The sequence below is a fragment of the Lipophrys pholis genome (assembly GCF_963383615.2).
Source record: "Lipophrys pholis genome assembly, chromosome: 1".
In the NCBI taxonomy this organism is placed as follows: Eukaryota; Metazoa; Chordata; class Actinopteri; order Blenniiformes; family Blenniidae; genus Lipophrys; species Lipophrys pholis.
The window spans coordinates 10129087-10150611 of record NC_137635.1 but is presented as its reverse complement, the minus strand read 5'-3'; the positions used below and the strand labels follow the sequence as shown (position 1 = coordinate 10150611).

Sequence of the window (21525 nt, the reverse complement as noted above, 5' to 3'; positions counted from 1 at the left end):
AAAGATTGCAAGGACCGAGAAGGGTGACAACAGAGAAAATATCTTATAATAAAATATGGGAGGAGCTAACTGAGGAAACAGCAGAATCCCTGCTAAAGGCTGACCTGATCTAATCCTCATCCTGAAACAGATGCAATCATAAACAATGCAAATGCTGAATCACTGCACATTGTATGTTATCCTACTACCATAAACTCCTATTGGTGGATCAGTGTGCAATATCAAGTCTACGCTGGTTTCCATGAAGACAAACTTCTAGTGAATCAGATAGTTTTTTTCTCCTCAAATAGATCATGCTGCAAAGTGAAGACGTGTGTAAGCAATCGAAGAACATTTGAGTGTGATATTGCAAGAAAACCTAAGCTTGGTTGAATTTGTCAGCGCTTGGTAAAATGTCACTGTAAAGCTATGATGTGCGTTGCAAAATGTAAGGCCGTAGAAATGAAAGGCAGGAACAAAAGGAAAACAAAGTCGTCGGGTGGATTTCAAAGTGTTTTTCTACATCGTGTGTCAGCGGGCTGAGCAGCGTCGCCGCCGTGGAGCGGTGCAGACGGAAGGTTAGTGGCTGCAGAAACCTGCAGCGGAGGCAAACTGCCAGATTAATAATCTCAAACTAATGGGATTCATATGAGTTGTGAGGTTACTAATTTATTTACTTTGTCAGTGATACAGAAATGTGCACACACACAGCAACTCACAAGGGGGGCTGTGCACACAGATACAGTAAAAATGCCCCCACTTTACAGTAAGTGAGAGATCAATAATGATGGATGAGGGCCTTTTATACAATCGGCATGTTCTCCTCAGTTCACAGCCATATGACACCACGCCTGTGGCTATCCCATTCTGCACTTCAGCAGTCAATCACATCCCCGCTTTAAAAATAACAGTTTGTTAGCACCATTGATTTAGCACTTAGAGCGTGTCCTTATTACCTTGTAATTATGGTCAGTGTTGACATAACAGCACAGACAACCAGGCCTCCCACCCTCTGAGAGAATTTATGGGCCCTGCTTTTATTACGGCCATTTCGCGTGTCTGCGTCCCCAGTTAAGTGACAGACTTGAGTTCTAGCCAAGGGCCCGTATTTCACTCATCGAGGTCAGGGTTCTCAGGGATCCCCCCCGTAAAAGCTGAAGAGCGGCAGGGTCTGCGGCGTCCACACAGAAGACGCGGGGAAGCCCTCCCCGAGGGCTCGTTAAAATAAATCGCCGATTACGAGCTATAATCCAAATAATGCTATTCATGAGAAGAATGTGACGCTGTTAGGACACACACACAAAAAAATAGGACACGGGTAGTCGTCACAGAAAACCAAACATTGAGGAGGAGTTGGGAGATCACCTTTAAATAATTTACAACCTGACCCTCATTGTGAGTCCATTAGAAGATAGTGAAAATACTCTCTTATAGTGTGTCACTGTTATGACTTTAGCTTACAGCTTGACAAAACAAGAGTAATCTGTGCCATTAAGACTGTGAGATACAACAACCAAGTCCTGCCTCCAACCTGGACTTACTTTGCTTTTAAGGTTTTCAGTGAAGCAGTAATCTGATCTATACCGAGGAAAGTAATCCGCAGAGCAAGGCCGAGGCTGTGTGAGGCGGACCTGCCAGCGCACAGCCGACTCCCCTTTGTTTCCCGCCAGTGCCAGGTCTTCGTCATCGGTGGGTGAAAAATGAACATGGCTGTTTTGACATTTTCGCCTATCAAGCAGCACACGCAGACAGAGACGGCTGGCATCTCATTTATCCGCCACTGCCACCAGAGCCTCAATTAAAAGTCCATCTTCTGCGAAGGACATATTTCACCTGCAAGTTATTTGCTGTTACAAACACCAGGCTCGTATTCCTGCAGGCCCACACTGTCAAAGCCTGAAACCTTCACTCCTTTAATTTACTGTAAACACAACATCCGTCCGTTCATCCATTCATCCATCCACCGTCTGACCAAGCCCATCTAACTGAGGGTCGGAGGCTGCTGGGTCAACAGCCCATCACAGGGAAAAAACAGACAGGCAGCTTAGAGTCACCAATTAACTGCAAATGTATGTTTCTGGAGAAGCCAGAGACAATAGACACACACACACAGGGAGAACATGCAAACTTACAAACAGACCAACCTGTGCTCAGCTTTAAAGATTAACAGTTTCATCCTATGTGAGAACATTGATTTGCTTTACCATCCAACAGTGCTGGTTTCATATGTATTTAAATTATAGTGTATTATATCATACTAGATGTAAGTGTGAATACATAGATTTATTCATACTTTTAGAATATTGACAATATTGAATTTCATTTTTATGATATATGTATATTTATGGGCATTATATATATATACATAGATAATGTATTCAATATTATAATTGTTTTGATGTTCATTGTATATTTTCAAGGGTGAACAGGTTAACGACTTACCTATAACGTATGGAGAATGGGCATGGATAAAATAAGTTTGTCTTTTATTGTTTAAACCATGTATTGCGTGCACATGCTTTGTCTTTGTTTTGTTGTTTTGATCTTGTCTGAATTTTCAAAATAAATCCAAATTAAAAAATGAGCAAAGAGCACAAGGTGATGCTGAAGTTATATTATCAAGTAAGCTTCACAAACAATGAACACTTGAAAAACCACTGCTTTAACCAGTGATTTAAGATGCAAGAACATTAAAGGCATCATTTTCTAACCTTAAACACATAATTACTAAGGAAAATGCCTCCTTCTTCTTGCCTCTCTTCTTCAGATAATTTGGCCAAAACGCAGAGCATGATGATTCAATTTGAGGCCGACCAATAGCAACAGTCTGGGAACAAGTCCCTGTACACAGTGGAGGAAAAGTGCCCAAATTACAAGCCATTGATTTCCAGTAGGGTGTCTTTTCACTGGTAGATACTCTGCATGTAACTACACAATGGCCATAAAACACGAGGAAATAGATTGAGAGAAAAAGAGCTGAGATGCAGGATGGCTTCACCTGCAGTTTACGTCAAACAGAACTGAAGAGCTTCGCATGGCTGCCTACTCAATTAACCCCTGTGATAGAGGCTCCATAATGAACAACAGCACCATTACGCAGCACCCGAACGGCACTTCACCCTAGTGGCCCGGGAATAGACAATGCCACTGTTGGTGCTTCTCTGTTGCACGGAGACACGCGCTCCGCTAACGGAGGAATTTAGATGTTGGGGAAATCAGCATGTTCAGGGGGGAAATGAAGACTATTACTGGAGCTGATGTTGTTTAACCCTTAAATAATTACACATTTTACACGTCTGCATCTCATTTTACTCATCCTAAACTACTGTAATTATATCTGCGAGTCAAGGGGGCAATCAGGAATGGATTTCCATTAGGGAGGAAGAGCAGAGCAGTAATCTCCATCGAACTGACTGGGAGATGAGGGTCCAGAAAACACTGAATTCAGGAAGAAACTTAAATAACCTCCCAGATTATTTTTGCTGATGGTGATGCTGACCTTGCTAATGATGTAGATGAGATCTCCTCTCTGAAATTCCAGCTCGTCGGGCTCATCCGCTTGGCAATCCCATAAACCGTGGTAGTAGTTAGCATAGTCTGATGACCAAGAAGAAAATACAAGACACACGTTTAAACATTTTAAACAAAGGCCAAAATAATTCCCAATGAGCGTTTGACATGAGCTTCTGACCTGATTTGCTGTTTCTCTCAGCGCCCTCATCCGATGGCTCCACAAAATCCTCTAAAAGATGAAAGAAATCATATTTGATAAAGCACATTTGCAAAGGTAAGAGATTTAGCTGAGTCTGTTTTTGTGATTGGGACACATTTCAGTTGATACACTCGAACAGTCTAATGTGACCCAGTAAAACAGGTTGGAATGACAGTTTTGTTATAAAGAAAATAATCACGTTTTAGTTTTCTCATTAACATACATGACAGGACACAGTGTTAGAAGCACAAATTAATAATGCTGGGAGATCAAACAAGATTATACCACGATAGATGATCTTGTATTCAATCTTACATTTGTAACATGAAGGTACAGCGGTGAAGTCTTTTCCTGGTTTTGGAGTAATAACTGTTGTTTCATCAAACTATGTAGCTGTGCACATGTTTTCTGAACCAAACAATAGCCATCCTTATAATGCTTTTAAACACTCATATCAAAGTTGTTTGATCTGATTTGTGGTATCACAACCAGCAGTTTACAACTTTTTTTTTCTCCCTGGAGTCTGATGACTGCCTCAAAGAAAGTCTGCGGACTCCTTCTCCGATTACAGTGAAGCCAAACGCTGGAGGACACGCCCACTCTCACCAACATACCAAAGCAGGAGCCTTCCAACTGAAAGCAATGGGGATTTTCCCGGGTCTTTTTCTGGCTTTCTTTGAAGTGTGCAAACCTGATTTTCGGGCTCCACACCCCTGGTTGGGAACTACTGAGAATCGTTTAAAGTATGTATTAATTTTGGTTAATTCCAGAAAAATTACTTCTTAAGAAAGATTTTCTCATTTCAGTGCACATGAGAAAATTTCTTTCAGTCGAGCGATCACCCTGGCCCACTACATCAGACGACCACCATGTGTAAAAAGTAGAAATTAGAAAATGAATGAGAGTGGGTTAATTGGCTCTGTGGATGAAAAGTTTCAGTTTAGAAAATCTGAGGATTTGAAGAGTGGATGAGAGCACGGCTGAAAGCAAAATATAATCAAAGGATCTAAATAAAACCAAAGAAATTCAAGTCTCTGGGACCACCTCCCTGCTAAACATGCTAAACAGTATGGATACCAACGCTAATGTCAAGGTTATCCGAGTGTTACATTTAAACAACAAGCAAAATCAGTTTGAATTGAAAAAGCTTGCTTCTTGAATGGAATACTGAGATGAGATTGAAATAACATTAAAATGCTTTTAATTGTGATTAATTGATAATAAAGTCTAATGAATAAATCTGTAATTTTTTTTATACAGAAAAAAAGCAACATTGTGCCTCTTTCTCTAATTTTTCATTTCATTTGTCTAATAAAAACAAATATAATCAATGTAGTCAATGTTTCAAAGACGATCAAATGTTTGGTAAACAAAACAAAAACGAAACATTTCTCAGACAAGTCATATATGTCAATTTTAAATGTGATAAATGACTAAAATGTTGATAATCAACAATACCTGCTGGAATCCAGACTGTAACAATGTATTAATTTCTGCCTCACAAGTGGATGACATATGAGCAAGGAGTCACCCTGTCAGGCTAAGACAAATAAAAAAAAAAAATAAACAGGGTCTTTAGTACATCCTTGATGAATATCCATGTGACGTATTTATTTTCTCTAACTCTTCCACGAGGATCAATCTGTTTGCATTAATCAGGGGCAGGAGATGTTAAAAAGGCTGTCTTTGAGGCGTGCGGAGGCGGACGTGTCATTGACTGTGGGGCGTGGCTCGCGGTGGTCTGAGAGGTGACACAGTGATACGCCTGCCCTCGGTCTCCCACATCCATCCGTAACCCGGGCGGCCTGACAGCAGTGCCACAACCCAGCAACACTATCCACCTCCCAGCACAACCTGCACTTCTGCTTCCAGGAAGAGAACCAGAGATGACACACACACACACCCCACACACACACACACACACACACACACACACACACACACACACACACACACACACACACACACACACACACACACACACACACACACACACACACACACACACACACACTTTGCATCTGCAAGCATATCTGTGGTTCTGTTTGTGTTTAAATGCCTGAAGCTCTTTAGCATTCTCCTGTTTTCCTTTCTTTTGAACTCCCGACTTCTTCCAACTAACAGCTGAAACACAGTCACTTATTTCCTGCGCCACATTTTTTCATGATGTTGTTTGCAGCAGGTTTGAACATTTGTCCGGGACTCTTCTACAGAGGAGAATCATTTCCATCCAGAGGCCACCGCCACGGGCCAACGGTTTCTACATCCAAGTGATTTAATTTTCCAGTCAATAAAATCAGTCATCAGTGCCGGAGCCAATACAAGCCGTCGCTCTGAACTCTGCCTGCAAACCGAGGCGTGTTCGGAGTAATGCTGCAACAAAACCGATGGAGGCTGTGCGTGGATGAGCGGTTGGTGGTGGTGGTAGTGGTGGGGGTCGGGGGGGTTCACATCACCTAAAAAATTATGCTGCAGTCAAGAATACTGCAAAGACTTAATATTTCTGGATGTTTAATATTAACAAGATCAGGAAATAAAAACTTGAATGACAGCTCTGGCGATGTAATTTTAAACATTCATGCGAGCTATAAATGAGCGGAGAGAGGAATATTTCTATTTATTGAGAGAGAAAGACTCTTATAATCACGCTGCCCGTCTTTCCCAGCATGCCTCTGTCCTCTGTAAATCTTGGCAGGACATTATGGTACCGAAATAGTAGAATTAGCGCTGAAACGTCAGTCTGTTGAATCCAGAGGTAGATGTGAGAAGTGACACACCACATTCACTTCAATACATTTACATGAGTAACTTTTAGTATGAATTGGACTGATGAGAGGAATACTTTCACTTGAGTACGATTCTGAAGAAAAACTTAAGCCACTAGTTACCTTTACTTTTAACTGGTATATGTTAAAATAATCTCATTATCTGTTGGAGAGGCTTCTGCCTCAGGCTCCGCCCCCGGATTGCATGTGACCAATCAGGCAAAGCCTCAAAGTCATGTGGCTGCACACAAACTCTGCAGCAGCAGCAGGAAGAAAAAAACACTTAACACTTCGATATCAACAACAGTGAGTCTTTTTAGGACAGAGAAGGTAAAGCTTTCTGCTGCAGCCGCTCACCATCCGCTCATTATGTTGTCCAATAGGAGGCGGTTCACCTCTGACCCCCCAACGGTCTCATCAATGTTAATGTGAATCAAAACTTTGACACTTTAACAAACATTTCAAGCCGTTAGAACATGAAATCAAATAGTGAATAATACTCTAGTTTTTAGTCAATGCTTTTAATACTAAAATTTTCCTGCCTTCCCTGTAAAATCACTTCAGGACTCTGTAGGCAGATGAGAGTTTTTCGACGTCTATTTGACAGATTTTATATATATATATATATATATATATATATTATCTTATCTCAGACTATTTGTGAGCACAGAAAGCCGTTTCACTCTTTTTGTGGTTGTCGCAGTAGCAGAGCATCACAGGGCAGCCTCTTGGGGATTACATGTCACACAACAAATTACAAACAATAGTCATCCACACAAAGCACAAGTCAATTAAAACACAATTAAAAAACAATTAAAAAAACAGAGGTTTTCATGAGTTTCTAAGAAAATTATGGTGACTGTAACACCCGGTTCAGAAAATGAAAAACGGTGGTCGAGTTAACTGTCAAAATTAACGTAAGGAATGTAAAATTACTTTATTCAGCGTTCTGGCCTCTTGTTGGAAAAAAATGTCTTTATGTTCAAACTAAACAGTTTCAAAACTGAAAAGAAAAAGACTGGCAAGAATGTTTTTGAGGGACACATTTTACAAAAAGATCTTGATAATTCACATAATAATTCGTTTTGCGTATAAAGTTGCTTTAATGTATTATTTTGGAAAGATGTGTTTATTTCAAACTGAAGAAATTATTTTTGTCATCGTATCTAATTTTGCAAATCTGAATTTTACATAGAAAATACTCACTAAGTAGGTTTTCATCTAAATACTTTATTACTCCTCCTCAAGTAATGTTTTGCTAAAATAATAATTTTCCATGGGAAATTTATTCAGTATTCAACCTAGCTCTGATTAATTCGGACATTTTTGACCTCACTATGATGTATATTACTGTATCGTGTATATAAGCAATACTGTAAAAGGTGTGACGGTTGAAAGCTAAATAGGAAGACGCCTTTCAGAATAAATAATAATTATAAGCTTCACTTATTGAGCAGCTCTCATGACATGAAATGTGCTTTGCATCAAAAAATTAACAAATACAATCTGCATCACAAACACAGAGAAGAGACAGACACTCTCCTGGGAATTTAGTGTCACCAATTAACCTCAAATGCATGTTTTTGGACTGTGGGAGAAAATTGGAATAGCTGTAAAATACCATTGCACACACAGAAGAACATGCAAATCCCACATAGAAAGGCCAGGCCCGGACTCAAACCGACATCTTTCTTTCAGTCCCCCTCCACACTGAGTAGTACAAAGTGGTAAAAGATTGAAAGAATGGAGTTTATCGTCATTGTTTCTGATAAAATGAGAAGATGTTTAGCAGCTCTTACTAGCAGTGCATTATTGATGTGTTTTGTTCGTTCTGCTGGTAAAGGCCAATAATCACTATGAGGCAGAGGATAGATTTTGCGCCCTCCCCCTTGTTATAAAAGTATTTTCAACAGAAAGGGAGCTATGTCAACCACCCTGGTAAGCATAGGTATCTTTGCTAAGCTCTTCCCAGCCTGATCAGTTCCTTACAATAACCAATCATCCTCTAATCACTGTGTAAAAGCTGTAATTGAGCAAAGAGTGGTGCAGAGTGATTGATAAGCGAAGGAGTGAGAAAGTGAAAGAAAGAGCGGGTCATTCGATATGCCATCTGTGGTCAGGGTCTGTACCTTTTCCCAGATGGCTTTGAACGGCAGCGTGACAGTTGGAAGAGTGATTTCCCTCTCGCCAGTGATTTTGGCAAAGGTAATGTACTCACTGAGTGAAACTGAATCTTGATGTATCTTATTTAATAGGGAGCGTGATGGACGACGGCCCTGAGAAGATCGGATCACCCCTTTTGTCCTTCTTGGGATCTTGTAGCCGTCCTGACACATGCGGTTGTTTCCCCTCCCTCACCCTTTCACCCTCCCACAGTAGGAGACTCACACACTGTCCCGGCGTCTCGTCAGTCAAACTCTAATCTCTATTAAAGACGGGACATTAGGAGTGCCAGAACTATTTTAAGCACTGGGAGATGCAGTTTTCACTTCCTTTCAACTGAATTGCTGTTGCCAGGCAATTTTAGCCTAAAAACTGTGGAAGTGGATTGAATTGTGGCTATTTGTTGCCTGGCAACATGAGCTAATTGGACGTTGTATGACAGAACATTTTGAAACCGGCTGGCTCTCACTGATTTCAACAACATAAGTGTTGGGGGAGAGCAGAGGAAGCAGATTTGGAGTAAGTGAATCTTGCTCTTCCTGTTCTGTGTGCCTCTGCAGCAGACGCCTCAGCCCTGACCAGCTTATTAGTGTTGCTTGATTTAAAATGAGTGATCAGCCTGGGAGTGTGGGTGATGCGAGGAGGGCAGCTGCTTACACAAAATTCGCAGCCTGGAGAGATCGCAAGTAAATCCCGCCGCAAATATCCCTCCGGGCTGGAGTGAGTCAGAGGGACTGGGTATTCATCTGAGTGAGTATGAGGAGGGTCTGTGCTGGAGTGTCTTTTGCCACGTCCTCCTACCTGGCAGCACCTCATAGATATCCTCGTCCTCCTCGTCCACCTCCCCCGTGTCCTGCAAGCCCCTCTGGGAGGCCTTGGCCGTCGGCTGAGGCGGCAGAGGCAGAGGAGGAGCGGAGCCCAACGGCCCCTCAATGTCATCGTAGGGCTCCTCCTCTTCCTCATCGTCGTCAAAAGGGATGAAGCTGGAGCTGAGATCTGTGAGGGAGGGCGAGACGAGGCCATAGGCGGCGTTAGCGTCAAGATGGAGCGCAGCGTGGCACAAAAGACAATAGATATGCATTAAAGGCTAAAGTAAGAGAAATGTTTGAAGGGACCGCAGTGCACAACAGGCTCACACACGAGCCGCACAGCAGCCATGAGCACCACACACTCCGTTTACTTCATTTTTTTTCCCTTTGCATGTAGTGTTCATCTTTTTATTTAGTAAGAATTTAATCAGGCCATGAGAAAGTGAGCTTTTACTATTTCAATTCTTATTTCTAACAGCTCAAAATGAGAAGAAAATTACACAAATGCCTCTATTGACATTCACATGATATGATCGTATGAAAACTAAAGATTTCATCAGATGTTCATCACTTTTCTTTGACAAATATTAACTAATTTAGCATATTTCTTTGTTTATTTTCACCAAACAAATAATCAACTTACTGCTCTTCAGTGCACATTAGCTTCTCCTTTCACATCTTCCCCACATTTTCCTGTTAAATCATGTTTCTATCATGTGTTTTTGATGAAGACATATTGCACAGTCATGCATGTGCAAGAATAATTCAAAAAGGGCATTTCTGAGGAATTATACATTTGATTCTTTCTGAATCCGTGTCAACTGATAAACAAATGATGTACATTAAATAAAGCTATATAGATTTCAGATGACTGCTTATTTATATACAATTACCATCAAAAGGTGAGACTTCAGCACAAGGTCTGCATGTAGCTTTTAATCCTGCACATGTCAATCGGTATGAATGTAACAATCAGAAAAGATTATGCAAACTTCACCTCTTTGACATCCAAGAAACATTACAGTTCGCCAAACGATTTCTGCACAAAGTCATTTTCTGTGTTATTTGACTTGTCTCAGACAGCATTATTGTCAGTGATTGTTCAGGGATGACCAAGTATTTTCTCTGGTTGAACTCACATGACTGTAATTCAGTGTTGTCCCCTCCTGCTGTTGGAGTAATGCTGCGCCTGCATGTTTTACATGTTTCATTTGTCGTGAGTTTGTCACTATCAGATGTTTTGCACATCAAAAACACGCAGTACCGGGACTGGATGGCACTACTGCACTTGAATTGTTCGATGTATGTAAAATGGCCAGCATTTTAGGCAAACAGCCTCCAAAATGTTGTTAAAATTCCTGAAATTCCGTCGTCGCACACAGAAATGACTGCGTGTTTTTCAAAGTCAGTCTTCTTCTCACGTAAAAGTGAAGGGGATAAGTAATTTTCTGCATGCTCGGGATCAGACTGTAAAAACTGTGCTGGGAGGAAGTAAGACAAACTGCAGAGTGTCTGTTACTTCCCGCAAATCAGTGGCCCGGCCCGAGCCCATTTTAGAGTAGTGGAGGCTGGAGCGCTGGCTCAGATGGAGGAGCTGTCTCATTGCAGGCGACTGGACACTGCAACACAGGGTATCAGGTCCTCCGCCGAGCACCAGCAGCCAAGCAGAAATCAATGTCACTGGAGGGTAACCAGAACGTCTACCAATCAATTTCCTGTAAGTTGGAATTCGGTAGGAGGGTTCGGGGTGGAGAGAGGGAAGGAGGGATTGTGTGGGGGTGGGGGGCTGGACTACAACTAAAGGTTCGTGATGGCGTGTGTGACACGGCAGGTGACATGTCGAACGAGGAGATTCAGGACTGGTGTGCTCGGCTGAGTCAGCGGTGATGGATCGGGTGGTTTTCATACCAGTCAGAGATGATAAAGCACTCCTTTGCACTTGTGACCTTTCTGCCTCTCGAAAACAGGAGAAAACTTCAGTGGAAGGAAAAGAAATGTTCGACGCTTTATGCTGCTTCACCTGCATTTTTCATTAAGATGACATTTTTAACCCTTTATTGGGCAAGTGATCATATTTGCTAACTTGTGCATCACTTACAGTTTTGATAAATATTGACATGGGTGCTATTTGTTATTGTATTTCTTATAATAGTCGAAACATCTTAGTGTTTGGTTCCTTTTTTTCTGCAAACCTAAAAACGGTTCCCAGTTATTATGTTTGATAGATTTTTTTCAGAAATGTGGAGAAAAAAATTTGCTCATGCTTTATTGAAAGTTAGCCTGCTTTACTTGTAATGTTGAATATTCAAAAGGTTTTAGAGCCTGAAGAGCAGATGTTTACACTCCTGAGAGAGAAAGGAGCAGAAACAAAGAAGCATAAAAGGGTGCAGGCTGACCTCTGAGCACAAAATTGATTTGGTCCACCCACTCCCTGGCCTCTTGAGGGCTGCTGGCAGTGAACTGGAGGGAGAGAGAGACAATAACACCGTGATTATCATCACAGCCAAGCACGCATTTACACACACAGATCTGTAATCACTGTGACATTCATCAAATCCCTTTCCACATGGCCAATAAGGGCCAAAAAGGACGATTAAAAATAGGACATTTTTAAGATGCATGATGGTTCCCCTCTGCGATATTTAATTAAGACATATTCAATTGTGGTGACCGGGGAATGCGATGTTTGTCAGTGTGGGTGTTAATTAATAAAATGAAAATATTTCCAATAAAGCTGTGCCGATAGTGGAGCATCAAAATCTCATAATAAAAATACAATAGGGGAGAATAACACATTGTTAATATCACTCCATTCACACTCAAGTGCACAGTGTTGCAAATGAATTTGTTTTAATCATCTGCTCGTAATTGACCTCTAATATCAACAATATTAAGGTCCAAATGAGGAGCTCAAGGTTTATATGAGGTGTTTTTTTCATGAGGGCTCAATAAAAAAAATGACAAATAATTTTCGTAAACAAAAACATCAAGATATGCCGTATAAATATTGTATTAAAATGTTTTCTTTTTTTTATTGCACATTGTGACCCAAAAATGGATTGAAATCATCATTTTACTCTGTATGTGAGCAGCTGTCTTGATTATCAACAACACCTCTGAGGGGTGTTAACAGGAGCATTTCAGGACTGTAATTTCGTGAGGCTTATTGGCCTGCATACACTCAGAAATATGCGAAAAGCTCAAAGATGATACCTAAACTGAAATATAATTCATGTACATCATGTTGCTTTTTCACAAATATTCTGACCTCATATTTTAACTGAATTCAAACGCATATGTATTTGTCATTATTTCTTTTCTTCTTTTCACCTCTGAATTTCATTAAGTTCATTTATCATCTATTTATTTAAACTTGATCTAACTTTCAAATTATATATTTCAATCATTCATTTATTCTTAACGTATTCATTCATTTTTTGACATTTCATTCATTATTTTTCATTTATTGAGTGTTTTTTATCTTTCATCCACTCATTGTTTTTCTAAATGTAATTTTATGAAGAAGAACGTGGACGTATTAGCTGTTGTAGTACAGACCTGGAAAGGCCGTTGTCCCGGAGCGTTGAGCTCAAAGCAGGCATTTTTTCTCGAGTCTTTTCTTAGGTTGGTCACCAACTTCACGTTGTATTCGCTGATATAGAAAGAGCCCTTCTGCTGTTTGTCTGTGAGGAGGGGGGGGGGGGGAGGAGGAAATGGAGGAGCAGGACAATGTAAAGTCATTAAAAGCAGGTAAATATAAAGTCTCCCTCTGCATGTGGGCATTTAAACAAACCTTTTTCACTGCCAAAGTAGTAGAATATGGAGTTATTTAGGACGCACCATCTCTTTTGCCACTCTGAGCCAAAGAAGCTGTGGTCTGAGGAAGAAGTGCAGGTTCCAAATTAAAAATCACGTGAGTTTATTGAGCAATGAATCAGTAGAAATATGAGATTTGTCCAGAAGGTGCTTTCTGAAGCTTTGGTGTGTGTTGCTGTACCTTTTCGCTTCTTTTCCAGGTATCCTTGTTTCAGGATGTTGCTGAGCTCTTGGGCTGCCACTGGGGGGATGTCACCAAAGTCTGTGAGCACAGGAAGATCAGCTGGTTAAAAATCCAATGAGCAAAAAACTGTAATTTGCATTCATATTAAAAAAAGAGAGAAACTGCAAAACATCATATTTGAGAAGCTCAAAATACAGAAAGTTGTTATTGTTTCCTTGTAAATCCCCTAAAACACATTATGTGGTCAAATGTCAGTAAAATATTTCCCAGCATATAAACCTTTGTCCAACACACGCTCATTCAGACGCTCACTCAGACGCTCACTGGGAATATAAAGGCTCCAACCCCGGTGGATCAAACACATCCCCGCTCGGCTTTAAGAAACTGGGATCAATACTCGTACAGTGCTGCTGAGCACTGCAGTCCGTTCATCTGCTCACAATGCAACTTAACGACAGCAGCCGTCCTGTGGGAATTCAACAACTCAGTTCCATTTGCAAACTCAAATTTTAAACATGATAAGACAATGGCACAGCCCGAGAGCTTTAAGTTAATTAGAGAAGTCGTTTTCGGTAATGCACAATGAACTTAATTTAGATTTTAGTCTACTTTGTAACTTGTGCGGGAGAGAAGATCACTTTGTTGGGTTTTATTTCCTTGTGATCAGGCAGCTGGAAGCTGGCCGGGGCTGTGCAGTGTGAGTGAGACGTGTCTTAACTACTTCACAGCAGGTTGCCTCCAGAGATTCACTATGAACCAGCTGCTCCGCGATGAGGTTAGGGCCAAACTTTAACTAAAGAATCTAATTAGTCGTCTCATTTCAAGCCTTTTGCCATAAGAAGAGGGAACTTGACCTCAGGTTGACCTCGAGGGGTTGGAGTACCTGGCTTTCCTGCATGTCAGAAAAAAATCCCCGCTTCCTCTGAATTCATCAGTCAAGAGAGGGGAAGAAAAAGCAAAGCTCCTTTTTAGCATGAAACGCAGAAGCCATTGGAAGATCATTTACACAGCCGGTGTGACACCCCCATTCAGAGCACGGATGACAAGGGGAATGCCTGGAGTCCATCCCCCTCAGGAGAGGCCTGTTTAACTGCTGGGAAAAACCAAACATGTCATCCCACAACTGGCTCAAACAAAGAGCAAACCCCGACTTCACACAAACAGGAACCTCAGTCTCATTCACAGAAATCTGAAAACCGAGTGGGCATTCAAGGCGGCCGAATGTCCACTTCAGAGGCTGGTACTCACTTTTCAGAGGGGCAAAGAAACAATGTAATGTTGAGAGTGTACTTAAGTATACATTTCAGGTACTTCACTTTAGTATTTGTCTGAGGATTTTTTTACTTTTGCTGTCTAAGTTTGTGGACAAATATCTGTATTTCATCCACCTTACCTTCTTCAAACTGGATTGTTTTAACCTCCGTGAGGAATTGCACTGAGCCTGTTCACACTCACATTAAAGTTCATTATACAATTTCTACAGTTATCACATTATTATCAGATTCATGAGATTAAAACTCAAAACCCTCCATACTTTGAGAACCGATTTCAGTACATTGAGTATTTTCTTCCATTGATATCTGTATTTCTACTTAAAGCTAAAGCTCTCTGAACCTCTGGTGTTTCTTTTCTGAATGAGTTTCATTTGAGTAACTCTAATCCAGAGCGCAAAGTCAGGCTGATATTGTTTTTTGCGCTCAGCTAACTCAGAATCAAACAGAGATTTGAGTTCCTAACCAAACTGATGTGTGATCCGCTAACACGGCGCTGCTTCAGTTTGCAGTGCTGACGGATGAGCGGGTCATTCCAGAGCAGAGCCTCAGACACCTCACAGCACTAACACGCTCACATATCATCAGCCTGCCTTTGTGGATGGACTGACCAGTGACACTATAAATACAGAGGGTGCTAAGGACTGTTTTGTCAAAGAGAACCTGATTCAGTACATCATAACAAACAGCGGCCATTATGCTCCTCCACCTCATTTATCCGCCGGCAGTCCGTCCATTTTTTTCCTTGGCCTGCTTCCCTGTTGCGGCCCACTTGTAATCCCCTCATCTGTCTGCTTCCCTCGCTCTTCATTTATCTCAAAGGTCGAGTCTGGCTAATAGATGAGGAGGTGCAAAATCAACACGGGATCACGCCGATCTGCTCGAGTCAATAAACATTACACATTCATGCGTGTTGAACACGTTAACGCAGGTGACCTGACCTCACTTGACTGTTCTTTGTATGAATCTTTAACAGGGCTGGAACAAAGCGGGTGCAAACATTGAGTGTAGGGTCCACAAAGGCTTTAGATCATTCCATAGTCACAGTAAACACCTCTCCCACCCCGACTCTGACACTAAATGTAACCTGTGTGGAAACATACCAGCAGGTCTTAAACATGTGCTGTGATACGAAGTCTGAAACACATCGGTTGTTAAATCTTTGGGACTTTTCCGACCTGGATGTGAAACATAATACAACCTTACCCTTCATGAGTCATTTTTGAGCAAAAACTCTTGTTTGGAAGTTTGAGGTGGCTTGGCCAAAGAATATTCTGAAGTCTGAAATCACCTGATCCTTCTCTAATCTCAGCCTGGCTGAAAAATGTTTTTTTTTAGAGAAAAGTGACATGTGAACACATTTTATTGATTTGTCTTGATGTGTTATGATTTGTCTACCCCACTTTCTTAATAATTTAGGTATAAACGTAATAATGTTTATAATTAGAGTAGTCAACCCTGGTGGTCGCCCCTGAGTGAGTGGGACACCGGTTTGAATCCTGGTTCCCCTGAGTCCATGATCCCACCTTAAAAGGAAAGCACAGCGTGATTGGCACCGAGTTAACAAAGCCTCCTTTAATGAAAATTACCCACTAACGTCTCTGTGAGCTTAAGTGGATGTTCTGAGGTAACGTTATTTGGAAATGTGTAACTTAGGCGTTAAAATGACCCTCCAACTTCCAATATTAAACTTTCTTTAAAATCTTTACCCTTTAAAGGTTAAATGAGCATGTGCAGCAGCTTATTAACATATTTAGGTTCATTTGTTTAAAAATAATATTGCTGAATATGAAGGAATATTTCACAGAGGAAATTTAGCTTAGTTACCAATTTTTGAAGGTAGAAATTGTGAAATGGTTCTTCATTTGGTCACTCTTAAGTTTTAAGAGATTTTATTCCATTAACACGACTTCTAAGATTTTAAACTAAGTTCAACAACACACTCTGGTCAAAATTCTATTTCTTTGAGGGCTCTATAAAAAAATAAACAGGGGTGCAACAGAGTGGGTGAAAACAGTGAGTGGAGGGGGCGCAACAGTTCTGGATCCGTCCACTGAGTCACCACACAAAGCCTTGCACATCCCCTTGATCCCACCTCGAATAAAAGCACAGCCTGATTAGTCCTGAGTTAACAGCACCTCCTTTAATGAAAATCACACACTAAAATGTCTCATTGAGAGCGTCAGAAAAACTCCAAAACAATCCTGTTTAACACTTTAGTTTGACATGAACCTTTATTTTTTTAAGCGTGGCGCAAACACTGCCTATAACAGAAACAAGAGTTCTGGATCCGGCCACAGAGTCACTGCACAACCTTGAAACGCCTCCCCTTGCTCAAGTCCATGATCCCACCCTAAACAGAAGCACAGGCTGATTGGCCCAGAGCTAACAATGCCTCTTTAAACGAAAATTACACACTAACACCTCTCTGGGACCGATGTAACCTTAAGTGGATCTTTTGAGGTAATGTTATTTGAAAACATGTAATTTAGAGCGTTAAAAAAACCCTCCGAAAACCATCATGGTTGTTTGAGTTTGGAGTTTGAGTGCAGGCACAGAGAGACACATTAATGCATCTAATTAAGGCCTCATCAAAGTCCCAGACAGACGGCACTCTTTCATAAAAATCATAAATTGCGTTATCAATTATTCAGGGCGATGCCATGACTTCATTTTCATCCCTTTTGCTTTTTAATTAGCACCATCCACAGCTTCGGTATTGACATTAATTTGATGGCAATTTATTGATATTTCAGCATAACCTATTTAGCTGAGTGCAATTACCAACAAAGAGAAGCAGATAGATGTGATGTTGGAGTCGCATCCCCGCGTTTCGTAAATCAAGGTGAGGAGTTGCTACGGGCCTGGCTAACGGAATCTAACATCTCTCGGCGCCCATCAGCAAGAAAAGATTTCAGTTGCCCCATTTCCAAATGGAGGGGAATAATCAATAGAAATTGACCGGAGATATGTGTCTAATTGATCCCGACAAAGCAGCGTTTCCTTGAGCAAGCTGACCTGTGTGCTGATAAGCGCTGCGTTCTGTTGCTTCTGCTCTGAACTCGTGTTCGCCTCCGAGGGGGAACACAACAATGCATCTGAGCTGCCAGCGGTTTGCCCCAGTCGCAATCTCTCATTTGGTTATTCACACTCTCTCAGCATGGTGTTATGAGCTCAGCAGTTGATCCCGCAAGAAAAGGCTGATTTATGTTAGCATGACCAGAGGGAGTTAATGTATTCTCTCATTAAAATCCACTTTAGTTAGGCTGAAAGTCAATCAAAGGCTGGATAGAGAGTGAATCAAAATGAAGGGAAATGGTTGGGTGGGAGGACTAATACGTTACATTAGATCTAACCGTGGTCATAACCCAACAAAGATGTTATGAAAACACCCCAAAATAAATGCAGTGGAGATGTTGATGGTGCTGCAGAAGATGGAAAGGCTGGTGCAGAGTGAGAGATCCTCCGAGCATCGTGCTTCTGAGGGAGTGGAGCGGCCGATCGGAGCGACAGCAGCCGGGGAAACGTGCACTTTCTGATGCTGCGTGCACTTTCTGATGCTCCAGCCTGAACCGCGTCTCTAACCCATCCACCACACTCACACTGGGGAGAAGCAGTGCACGATGAGTGGAAAAATACGATAAGGCAGGAAAATGCAGGCCAGTGCAGCATTTTCTTATGGTTCTGCCTAAAGCATCTTGCTTCCACGTGGAATAAGTGTCATTTCCTGCAGGGTGAACCAAATGTTCAGTGAGATGTGGTAATAAAATTAAGTAGCAATATTTTGTCACGTCTGTCAATACTACCCTCTCATGTTCCTCCTATATCTCCTTTTTTTTTTTTGTAATAATAGTCTAGTATTTATATTTCTCGAGTAATAAATATGTGTCGTTTTGGCATTTTTTTTTAAATGTTTTTCATTTTTGTTGTCTGCCTGAGCTGTGGCGTCAGATTATCTTTTTATTTTTGGAATGTTTTTGAAACATCACTAAACCGTGAGAAATGTCATTCCTGCAGATCAAGCTGTTTATTTGGGGCTCCTCTTTTTGTGTATTTGTAGTTTTGGTTGATATAAAGGTTTTTGGGAATAACATTTTTGTGTCCTTAGACTTTGATGAGCAATTTATATCATTTTGATTCAATTTCTGCTCATTTCCTGCTTACAATTCAGTCATTTTACCTGTAAAATTCTACATAATTCACAGTGAAAAATGCAATTCCTGATAAATAAGTCAGACTTTTGGGCTTGTTTTTTAAGGCTGCACTGTATATTTGTAGTTTTGGTCGTCCACAGATTTAACTAACAAGCATTAAAATGATTGATCCATTTGACAAAGTGACACAAGTGAATTTTTAGGCCGATAAAATGTAGTGAAAAAGTTTTTAAAAATGTTTTCCAAAATGCCAAAGTTGTCAGATTCAAATAGTTTCTGTGACATTTGTGTTTAGAAATTTGCATTGTATACCGGGATTACTTTCATTTTTGCTGCCTTTGACTCTCATTATCTTTCTTCTTTTTTTTTTTTTATCTTTTATCATTTCTAATTCAGTTTTTCCTTATTTTCTGTCTGATTATATATCAGTAATATAGCCAATATAATGATATGATTTTGAAAAATGTCACCGAAAATAAAGTTGCAAATAATATTGTCAGATGTCATTTTATAACCTTTAATATAAAATGTCAGGAATTATTCATTTTGTCATCCATTTTATAACAGACCACATTCCTAAGAGCAAGGGTCACAATCTGAGGATCTTTATATAAATATATGGGTATATTTCTAATTCTGACGTTCCATAGCTTTGTAGGATTTTTTTGTTTTGTTTTTGTAAATTTGTTCTATTTCACTGTGATACTTGTTGATGTTTTATAGGCTACAATTGTTTGGGGGGGGTTTTTTTATAAAAAAATAATTTTCTATTTCCCGACTGCACTTCAGTCTTCTGGCTAATATAAAATATAACTGTTTAAAAATACTATTTCTGATATCAAAGTTTTGGAAGGTTGCAGGTAGCTTTCTGGGAATTATTTTAATTTCTGAAGCTCATGAATGTGATCATCTCGGATGTTGTTTTTTGTTGATGGATCAATCATTTGGCCTAAAAAAAACATGAAATTAAAACAAGACTTTTCTGAATGTCAAAGTTGACGATTACAGGTAGTTTTGCTCATAAGGTTGTAATGGATTTATCTTTTGTTGTATAGAACTGATATCAGGTGTTGTTTTATTTGCTTTAGGGCTGCAGCAACTACCATTATTGATTTATTTTCAATTTATCTCACAGTTACAGATTGGTCTTTTAACATAGAAACTGCAGATCAAAAAAGAGGAAAAAAGCCACTTTTGAAGACAAAATAAATTGATTTGAGATGCCTTTAAAATATAAGATTGCAGTGTAAATTTATAGTTTTTACTACTAGGTAATCTTGGGAGGATTTTGATGTAGTTGTATTGTGTTTTTGAGCTGCTTGTACCTTTTGTTTTATTTGTTTTATTACTGCATATTAAACCTTTTGACTATGAAAGGTGATATATCTGTTAGAATTTACAGAATTACTCTCCTATTTTGAAAATATATGACATTTTTTAGTGACAGAATTCTTTAAAAACGATTATTCTTTCTGCTTTATTGGACGTCTGCTTATTGTCTTGTTTGTCCTCTTAAAATCGACCTGCCAACAGACGGAGAGTGAAAATACATGTTTACACCATATCATCATCTTTTACTGCTTTACTTGTCTCATAACAAATTAAAAATATAATAGAGCATCAGCTTTTCACTGTGAAATACAGAAATGTGAAGGAAACTATGTATTTTTAATCCTTTAGCACAAGGGAAAGCCTCCATTAACACTGTGAATGGTATTGTTAGAGATGTGGTGAGGTGACCCCCCCCCCCACCTCGCCTGAAATCACAGGTAGAAATAAAGATCTGAGAGTTATCATATGTTTTCGCTCTCCTCTGCTCAGTCCTTGAGAGCGGGGCTTTCACAGCAGAGGTATTGCATTGAATGCAGCATCAGGGGGCAGGACCTGACCCCCCGGTGAACCCTGCTGATGAGGTGAAACAGAAGGCAGAGGCTCCCCAGCCCCGAGGGGGCTGCGAGGAGGAATGCTGCTGATTCTACCAGCCGGAGACCGCAATACTCTTCGATACCGTCCTTGATTAGGAGAAAGGATTCACTCGGTGCACCTTCACCCAGCCGGCGCTCAATCTGCGCACAGGCCGGGCTAAATTGATACATTTTTCCTCATTACAGTAGGAGGCCTTGGCTGCATGTCCCTCCAGTGAGGCGGCCATCAGAGGGGCGGAGAGAGACTGAGAGGCACTGAGGTTAAGGGCAGAATGTCTTCCCTGCCCTCCTCCCTCCCCCTGATTTGATTAGGACTTCAGTCATCGATACATAAACCATGTTTAGAACCTCCTAATGCATGCGTTTGAACCAAAGAAAACATGCAGTGCATTATATCAGGCTGCATCACCGCCTAATAATGTTTAATGGGAGCCGGAATTTATGCAGAAACGATTAGGGTCTGTTTTGTTTTTTGATCAGGGGACGCCAATCATATTAGACAATAATCTCACAATGAAATAAAATTGAAGGAGAACAAAGGAATAAAAAGTACAGAGACATAATCTGGTAAATATTTTATCTTTCTTCTGAAATGATCCCCATTTAGTTAGACTGCATCTCTGCTGTCATGCCAGGATACCAAGTGTTTCTCCTCTTTAAGTTGACTGACTTACTCAGTAATAGATATAAAAAAGTGGATTTCAGAGCTTCTACAGTAGAATAGATGTAAAGCCGTTTTGGTCTCCA

At 40.5% G+C, this 21525-nt stretch overlaps 1 protein-coding gene across 3 annotated transcripts in view; it reads right to left on the bottom strand.

The window, feature by feature from the left end:
* The window catches only part of skap1 (src kinase associated phosphoprotein 1), a 42306-nt gene that overhangs the window by 8585 nt on the left and 12196 nt on the right, over window positions 1-21525 (bottom strand). For all 3 annotated transcript variants that reach the window (XR_013935893.1, XM_080478059.1, XM_080478060.1), the window contains exons 5-11: window positions 13426-13506; window positions 13222-13305; window positions 12987-13111; window positions 11825-11888; window positions 9421-9615; window positions 3671-3721; window positions 3479-3576 (exon numbers count right to left, since the gene is read on the bottom strand). Coding sequence is in view for 2 of the 3 variants with exons in the window: in XM_080478059.1 (XP_080334185.1) it covers window positions 3479-3576; window positions 3671-3721; window positions 9421-9615; window positions 11825-11888; window positions 12987-13111; window positions 13222-13305; window positions 13426-13506 (698 nt within the window). In the remaining variant the exon portion in view is untranslated. The remainder of the gene's footprint in view (window positions 1-3478; window positions 3577-3670; window positions 3722-9420; window positions 9616-11824; window positions 11889-12986; window positions 13112-13221; window positions 13306-13425; window positions 13507-21525) is intronic.